The 9,517-nt window shown below is 43.9% G+C and overlaps 1 protein-coding gene across 1 annotated transcript; it reads left to right on the top strand.

Moving 5' to 3' along the window:
• Positions 1 to 283: 283 nt before the first annotated feature.
• pomgnt2 (protein O-linked mannose N-acetylglucosaminyltransferase 2 (beta 1,4-)) lies at positions 284 to 3,908 on the top strand. The gene has a single exon (XM_069656330.1). The coding sequence runs from the start codon at positions 284 to 286 to the stop codon at positions 2,090 to 2,092; it is 1,809 nt and encodes a 602-aa protein (XP_069512431.1). The 3' UTR covers positions 2,093 to 3,908.
• The last annotated feature ends 5,609 nt before the right edge of the window (positions 3,909 to 9,517 follow it).

Raw genomic sequence — 9,517 nt, 5'->3', positions numbered from 1 at the left:
GCTCTTTTGTCTCTGCGCTGGTAATGAGGTCTCTTTAGATCTTTTTTGTTTTGTTTTTAGGTTGGCTTTATGATGAGATTGTTCTTAAACTTATGTCCTCTCTTTTTTTCCTTCCTTTCCTGTCGTATCCTCCCCCCTTTCCCGTGTTTACCCCCCACTCCACCCTCTTCTGCCTCTCCTTCTCCCTTTCCTAAGCTGTTGCCTGGTCGTTGATGTCTCGTCGCCTCCGCCTGGGGTTGGAGGCCAGTTGGAGTTGGGCGGTGGGTCCTGGGCAGCAGCAGTGATGCGCGCTTCAGTGGCAGGCTGCAGGATGAGCGTGGGCGCGCTCCTTAACGGGCTGTTGGTCTCTGTAGTCGCAGCGCTGCTTTGGAAGTATTCCAAGCTCAGTGAGCATGCTGCCTTACTGGAAGAAGAGCTGCACATGACACGGCAGTCCCAGGAGCTCTCACAGGCCCGTATCGACTACCATGTCGCCCTGCAGGCTCTTCAGGAACACGGCACCCGCATGGTCTGCACTGGTAAGATGCACACGGACCGTATCTGCCGCTTTGACTACCTCTGCTACAGCTCAGAGGCAGAGGAGTTTGTGTTCTTCCACTCCAACTCCTCTGTCATGCTGCCTAACCTGGGGTCTAGGCGTTTCCAACCTGCCCTGCTGGACTTATCCTCAGTAGAAGATCACAACACCCAGTATTTCAACTTTTTAGAACTCCCAGCTGCTACTTTAAAGTTTATGCCTAAGCCAGTGTTTGTCCCAGATGTAACACTTATCCTTAACCGGTTTAATCCCGACAACCTAATGCATGTGTTCCATGATGACCTGCTCCCTGCCTACTATACCATGAAACAGTATTCAGACTTGGACGATGAGGCTCGTTTGGTGTTTATGGAGGGCTGGGGTGAAGGCCCACACTTTGACCTCTACCGACTTCTTAGCAGCAAACAACCTCTGCTAAAAGAACAGCTTAGGAACTTTGGCAAGCTCATGTGTTTTACAAAGTCTTATGTTGGCTTGTCCAAGATGACTACCTGGTACCAATATGGTTTTGTCCAGCCACAGGGGCCCAAAGCCAACATGTTGGTCTCCGGAAATGAGATACGGCAGTTTGCCAGTGCTCTGATGGAGAAAATGAACATCACAATGGCGGAGGAGGCTGAGAAGGAAGGAGGAAGTGCTGAGGATGAGAAGGAGAAAGAAAAGAAGGACGAATACATTGTTGTGTTTAGTCGTTCAACAACGAGGCTGATACTGAATGAAGCAGAGTTAATCATGGTTCTGGCCCAGGAGTTCCAGATGAGAGTGGTCACTGTGTCCCTGGAGGAACAGTCTTTCTCTAGTATTGTCCAGGTGATCAGTGGTGCTTCCATATTAGTCAGTATGCATGGAGCTCAGCTTATCACCTCACTCTTCCTCCCCAGACGAGCTACAGTTGTGGAGCTCTTTCCCTTTGCTGTTAACCCAGAGCAGTACAGCCCCTATAAAACACTTGCCTCCCTTCCAGGCATGGACCTTCACTATATCTCTTGGAGAAACACTAAGGAGGAGAACACTATCACCCACCCAGACAGACCCTGGGAACAAGGGGGCATCACTCATTTGGAGAAAGAGGAGCAAGAGCGAATACTTGCAAGCAAAGATGTCCCTAGGCACCTGTGCTGCCGCAACCCAGAGTGGCTCTTCCGGATCTACCAAGACACTTTGGTGGATATCCCTTCCTTCTTGGAAGTCCTCAAAGAGGGAATGAAGACAAAACCCAGCATGAAAAAGTCAAAGCCAGCCAGCACCGTCCACCCAGGCCGGGTCAGAGAGCCCCAGTGTCAGACCTCAGTACAAACCACCAATGAGGCTAAACTCACCGTCTCTTGGCAGATCCCATGGAATCTGAAATACCTGAAGGTGAGAGAAGTGAAGTACGAGGTGTGGATCCAGGAGCAGGGAGAGAACACCTATATGCCTTATATCCTTCCCCAGCAGAACTACACGTTTTCAGAAAACATTAAGCCCTTCACCACCTACCTGGTGTGGGTTAGGTGTATCTTCAACAAGAACCTCCTGGGCCCTTTTGCAGATGTTCTTATGTGCAGGACCTAGTACAAACATATTGCCTGTTTGTTGCTGTGCAGTTTTACACAGAAGTTGAGTCATGCCTGTTCCAAACAATCAAATTGGAAAATCTGTTTTATAACAGTTTGTCCAGTGGGGGTGATATGGAAAATGACTACAGTCTTAGAACAGGCTGCCGAACTCTTGTAAAGAGATATTTCTTTGGCCATTAAAGGGAACATGGAACAGACTTGTGGATGAACTGCAAAAAACTTGAAGCACAGGGTGCAAACTCAATGGCAACAGCCATTAATGAATGAAAAGTATATTTCCTGTACCTATGAAAGAAAGTAAGAGCTAAACCATGTGTCTATTGAAAATACCAGAATTCAAATCAGCAGATTTATTTATGTGCAAAATAATATATAACATGTTTTTTAGTATTAGTCAAAACACTGGTTCTTTACCTTTTACAGTATGCAATATAGCTTTTCTGTGAGGCAAGAGAGATTTTAGAATAGTGAGATTTTTTTATGTTTTCTGACTTGTCCAATGTCTGAGTGTGTGATACCTGTGTGGCTTAGTTTACCTGCCAATTCTTTCATTACAGACACGTTTTCTGCAGAACATAGCCAAAACCAAAGCAACCTTTCCACATGATTTCAGCCAACCATTCATACCAGTACTTTCTCATGTTATAGATCTCTCATACGTACTTTCTCATACTTCTGTTTGCAATGAACTATTCTTTTTGAAAAAAAGTGTCAAACAGAGTTTTTATGAATGCCACAGTCAATGTTTTTGACCTAAAAAAAAATGTATCCGTTCGTGTGTGTTTGTGTTTCAGCAGCCACTAATGGGTAGCAACCATGCTTAAATAACTGCAAAAAGAAATATTTTTTCTGTAATTGGCTCTAATTACAACTGTAATAATTTTAATTTCGGCTGACAGCGAATCTGTTACTCAAGGCTGTAATTAGTGTGAAGCAGTTTCCAGTACGCTCCTGAACAGTTGGATTTTAATACCTTGTTTAAAAGCAGTCTCAAAAGGATAAGGTATGCAGCATAGTTCGACTGCCTTGTGTACAACTCTGTTAATTGAAATAAAATTCACAGGTATGTGTCATTTTATTGTAAGTCTCATGACTTCAAAAAAGGGTTGCCCCGTAGTAGTCAGCCAGATGTTAGTTGATGTTCAGGAGCTACATCCTGTCTGTTGTTCGAGCATCTGTAAGACCTATCTGTAGTGTTACTGGTCGAGCCTTTCCCTTTAAAGAAAGCGTCCTTTAGGATAATATATGCACGTGATGAGTCTGGCATGTGTATGTTATGAGAAATGAGTCTTGAGGATGTTACAGGAGTCGGCAGAAACTGTCATAAGCTCAGTTTTAAGTATAGCAGTTGTGAAAAGCCTCCATGTCAGTTGTGTTCGCTGTACTGAGTGAAACAAGACTAGGTCAAAAACTAGCATGTGGCTGACCGCATCGGGTCAATGTGCGCTTTTGTGGTCAATGTGTTACAAGGACTGTCCTAATGAGGCCGATGACAATGTGTTTGAAAGCAGGTGCGCGCTGCGGATGTAGGTGAGGACAGCGGAGGAGCAGCAGAGGAGCAGCCCCGCCTACTCTCCAAACAAAGTATTCAGAGCCGTATAGACAGAGAGTCGCGTGGAGGTGCAATATACTCCATGATCATCAACATTGCGATGACGCAACTCTCTCTCTACGGCTCTGAAAGTACCGTCACTCACTCAGTCAGTCAGTCAGTCAGTCAGTCAGTCAGTCAGTCAGTCAGTCAGTCAGTCAGTCAGTCACATACAGACCCATGTGTAGGGCTGACTGCCACACTGTTTTATTTCTTATAAAATTATGAAGATCTACTATGAAGATCCTTTTCCCTGACCTGAGATCTTAAATTGTAATTTTGCCAAACATCCCTTCTTTCGGTTTTTCACATCATTGATTTTTTTTACCTGAAGTTCTCAGATGCAGTTCTGTTTGTCAATGCATGATTAAGAGATTATTTTAAGCCACTGTTGTGTATGCAGGATGTAATGGTTTAGATATGTATGTGTTTGTATTGTTGGTTAGATTTCTGTGAGCCATTGCCACACCTCAGTGGAGACATCAAACTATGTGCTGGGTGAAAAGAGCGTCTGTTTTCTAAATTAGCAAAGTTTGAGTTTCTTTTTCAGTAATTGTGATTGAATAAAGAAGCTTATTTCTTACAGTATCTGTTGTGTTTCAGATTTTTATGTTGTGACATAAAAGTGGGAGATGCAAAAAAATCCCAGGAAGATAAAAAAAGTTATTAACATCAATTAATGGAACATATGCATACAGGTAGAGAGAGAGAGGAGGAGACAGCTCGGTGTGTCAGGTCCCCCAGGAGTCCAAGCCTTCAGCAGCATAACTGGAGCTGGTCCAAGCCTGAGCCAGCCCTAACTATAAGCTTTATCACAATGGAAAGTTTTAAGCCTACTCTTAAAAGTAGAGAGGGTGTCTGCCTCTCGGACCCTGACTCGTAAATTATTCCAAGAAGAGGGGCTTGATATTTGAAGTGTTTACCTTCCATACTAACCTTGAATCTTCATACTGAACTGCCAAATCCGATGTTACTGACAAAATTCAGTTACAGCTCTATTATTTTTCAATATTGCAGCTTTTGAACTCAACACATTTAGAGGAGTGGAACCCGAAAGTCATTTGGCCCTGGGCCCCCGAGTTAATCCAGCCATTATCCCATTTTATATTTCTTCTGCCAAACAGGTCAGAGGTCTTAGAAGAAGACTTTTTGTCTTATAAATAACCTCAAATAGTTGTGTGGCTTGGGGGAATATTTAAAATAACAGCTGATTAGCCTTAAAAAAAGTGTGAGAGTTATTTAAGATGAACAGACACTCATTAAAAAATGATATTGGCAGGCTTTAAAGCATTTATTAGAGGTATGTGTTTGGCCAGCTGGAGACATCCTAGAAAGAGAGAGGTGTCCTCAGTAGTGTTGACCTGAATGTAGCATTCAGAATACGAGAGTGCACCGAGCTTTAATATCCAGAGTTGATTATAACAGCTCTGAGCCCAGAGCCAACGTTTTCAATGATGTGAAATCAAGCCTTTGGAGGGAAATTACTATTAACGTCCAGCCTCAACATGACACCTTATTTCTAAACTGTAGATTAACTGCCAACTGGGTGCTATCCATTATCGCTCCCTGCAGGGAAATTATCTTTCTTCTTGCCAGCTGCCCTCACTGAGAGAGATGAAGGAGCTCTCCCAGTCGTTCCATGAGGTCGCTGAGTAAAACTAAAGAATCCTGAAAGAGCAGAGGAGAAAGGGATGTAACCGTTAAGTGCGAGTGAAACAGTTTCAATCACCATCATCATTTATTAACTCATATTACTGAACCACTTCTTGTTCAGGGTCAGTTGTGGACAGTCCCAACTGAAACTTCAGTCCAACTCACTTGTATACAGTTAGTGAGTGGGCGAGAAGATGCAAACACTGAGCCAAGGAAATGTTTTGTTGTACTCGTGTTCTGGTTTAGTACAACTCGGGTCTTGATTATGTAGTATGAGCGATCAGTTACTATATCAATCTGCAGTTCAGCAAAGGGTGACATCGCCTAGCCATTTGCACCCTCTGAATCAGACATACTGGAAGCTGCAATGTTACCATATCGTCTTGAGTGTTGATTGAGACTAGTGTGAAAATGCTGCTTTATCATTACAAAAGTGTATCTGCAGTCCATGCTCTTCTGGTTTCCCTTTTGAGTGAAGAATAGAGACTATCGACTCGTACTGGTGTGGAGAATTATTTCCTTTGACGCAGGTCCAGAGTTTACCGGCTGGTTGGCTATTGGTGCTGTAAGTGCACCTCCTACTTCATGACACAAGCGATGTCACTTGATGCAACAATCGGCCTGAGTGGCCTCTTGTCCTTTGAAGTCTATTTGGTTTACAATTCCTTCTTAGTATCGGCTCTCATTACTTAAGCGCTTGTCATTGGTGTATATTTGTTTGTTTTGGTTAGATATGTCACAAAACCAAACGCTGCCCTCACCCGGTGCACATTTCACTGCCTTCTCCAGGGACAGTGTCTGGAGCAGCTGCAGAGCGCCTGTCAATCTGCAGTAAGTGGCAGTTACACTGTATGTAGTCAAATGTCAGCTGTGATCTGGCTTTCTACAGTGGCATGACCCCAACATAATCAGATTGGCTGGGATTTAATTCAATTGACTGGGGCACAAGTAGGGAGGGCAATTTTCATAATTTCTGTATTTCTGTATTTGCATAAGATCATTATAGAGTAGTCAAATCAAATTTGTATAGCGCCAAATCATAACCAAAGTTATCTCAAGACATTTTAGAAAAAGAGCAGGTCTAGACCTCTTTGTTATGTTATTTAGAGAGAGTAGGAGGCTCTGGTTTGCCAACACTATACTATACTATATACTGACTATCTGGATGATGTAATGAATCTCGATACAACTGCGATTGACAGCTAGAAGGTTCCTGGTTTGAATCCCGGCCCGAACGAGGAGACCTTTCTGTGTGGGAGTTTGCATGTTCCCTTCAGGTACTCCGGCTTCCTCCCACAGTCCCAAGACATGCTCGTCAGGTTCAGTGGTGACTAAAATTGCCCGTAGGTGTGAATGTGAAAGGTTGCATGTCTCTCTGTCGCTCTTGACTGGTGATAAGCAGAGAGGAGACGTAACTAAAACAATCACTGCAGTCATTGAAGTTTCCATACCTGTGAACGTTAACCTCAGACCAACACAGAGAAGCTGTTCTGCTGTTAAACATGCCGGCGAGCGGGATCCTTGCTGTTTTTTTCGGTAAGTTAAGTGTGTGTTTTGGTTAGCAGAAGTGGCTACGGCGGCTCCACCCGCTGATCTCTACTGTGCAGACTCTGGCTCCAAATGACGTCACCATCGCAACATGGCAGCGCCTATCACGGGGGCTGTTTTGGCATCACATTCATACAATGACAGCAGATGGAGACGCGTCGTCCGTATACAGTCATTGGTCTGAACGCAGCTTAAGAGGGCAGCACAAATGTGTTGCTGTGCACTTTTTAATAATGATCGAGTTGTAGGTTTCGCATTTAGGGGAGACGATGTTGTTAAAGAGTGTATAAGAAGAAATTACAGTTAAAAAGCCCGCAGCAGCCCAGGGAGCTATCAGGTCACCAGGACGATGGGCAGATTTCCCCGGTCAGCTTCTCTCCTTAGTTCCCACAGTGCTCTCTGTTCCCAGGGCTATTTTCTGCCAGCTTAACCGCAGAGACAAGATGCCGGCTGACAGGTGCAGATGGGCAGCGCGAGGCTAAGTGACAGTGGCCGTTCCCAGAGCAGGAGGAGAGAGAGCCCACAGGAGCACCGAGAGATAGACCGCTGTGTAATGGAGCGTGTGTGTGTGTGTGTGTGTGTGAATAAATCAGCCGCATATCACACACGGTGGGTAAGGAGTTAAATGTGACATTAAATATGGTGAGCAGTGTGAGGATGAGCATGATGGGCCTGTTTTTACCCCTAACCAGAATAATGGTGTGTTTTCATCAGCCTCATTTCCTTCTCAGGAGCTGAATATTTTACTAACTCTCCAGAGTACATTTATCATCATTAGTGAGGGAATTACATGAAATCAACCTGTTTTCCCTCCTCCACCCTCCATCAGTGTTTCATTAGCTTTGGTGTTCACACAGAGGGGAGAAATAGGAGCGGCTGTGACTGACTGTGAATTCTTCACGTGTTTGTAATGATGTAGAATTCTTTTATTATTCACACAGAAACAAACACAAACAGACAATTACGGAGTTAATAGAAACTACACATTTGTGACAGTGTAGGGAGATGCTACATGTCATCAAAGGCATTATGTTGATCTAGAGAAGGTCGGGGTTCTTTTCCTTTGCAGCCATTGCTCCAACATCAGTCTCTGTTTCCATACTTTGAACCACTAAAGGTTTCTTGTAATAGTCACCTCTACTGATTTATATTTGAGAAAGAAATCATTTCTTTCTCATAAAAGAATCTCACTTCTGGCTGAGGATAACGCAGCCTCACTGGGCTACAGTCGTTCAAAACTAAATCACTTTTTATCTGGCATTTATGGAGCACGAGTGGATTCACGACAGCTTTCCACTCAGATCACATCAGACACCTGACCCTGCAGGCGTCCTGCAGGCTGCAGAGAGACAAACACAGAGTAAGACTGAAAGAAAGAAAATATTGTTGGGGAATATGAAAGCATAGCGTGTTGGAAACTGGTGACTTATATTTGGAATGTGTTTCTTTTCATTTGGAAAAAGTTATAATGAAAGATTGACACTCGCACTTGTTGTGTAGCAGGGTGAGTGTAACAATACCAAAGATTTAAAGCCAAATTAAAGAGACGTATTCTTAGTTACAAGTCTAGAACATGTTGGTGTAACAAGATGGTGAATGCACTGTACTTACAGAGCGCTTTTCTAGTCTTGAGACCAATCAAAGCATTTTTACAATACATGTAACTTTACCCTTTCACACACACATTGTGACTTCTACGTAAAGTGTCAATCTCCAATCAGGAGCTAATCATTCATGTATAGTCGTACACAGGAGCAATTTGGGGTTCAGTGTCTTGCCCAAGGACACTTCAACATTTGACTGTAGCAGTCAGGGATCGAACCCCCAACCTTCCGATTGAGAGATGACCGTCTCTACCACTGAGCCACAGCCACCCAGCGTGCAGGACTTTTATTCTTATCTTGCCTCTAGATATTTCTCCTACACACCCGTCTACAAGCAAATACATGGGCGAATACAGTGAAGAGTGTTAGGATGTTTGGAAGATCTAATGCTTGTGAAAACTGGCTCCAATATTTGTGATGATGATTATGTGGGTCAATAGGTAATACTAATCAAATTCACTTTTCCCTGTGGAATGAATAGACTCAGGACCTGCAGGCAGTAGACTGGCCTGTTAAACTGATGAGTTTGGGACATGTAGGGCTCCGCTACACCCTCTGCAGGGGTTCCTATAGCATGTTATTGTGAAGCATATCCATGCCATCCATCGTCTCTGAGGCCAGGTGACGTGTCGGAGGTGCATGTATTGATGTGTTTTTAATTTGATCAGCAGGTAACCGCAGCAGAACCATGAGATCAAGATCCAACAATGTCGACTCTTCTTTTCACTGCCAGCAGAGCAGCTGTCATATTAACCCCTTGATGACTCTGATGATAATCTTGCTTCTCTCTTTTTTTCCTCACCTCTGGTTGGCTGGTTCACATGATTGGTACAAATGTTCACATCAGTGCAAATGAAGCATGAACTCTTGCAGCCCGCAGCAGTGACCTACTGTATGTGGACAGAGTTTTCAGGTGGATTCCTCCTGTTAGCTTTGTATTCAGACAATGCTGCTGCAGCCCGTCATGATCCACCAAAAGAGAGCTCAGACTCATTAATGGGCTTCTTGCTTTTCACAGAAACAA

Source organism: Semicossyphus pulcher, unplaced genomic scaffold, assembly GCF_022749685.1.
Source record: "Semicossyphus pulcher isolate SPU_LCO1_2020_fin unplaced genomic scaffold, fSemPul1.0.p SCAF_9, whole genome shotgun sequence".
NCBI lineage: Eukaryota > Metazoa > Chordata > Actinopteri > Labriformes > Labridae > Semicossyphus > Semicossyphus pulcher.
The sequence above is the reverse complement of the archived record's forward strand: the minus strand, read 5'-3'. Positions and strand labels throughout refer to the sequence as shown.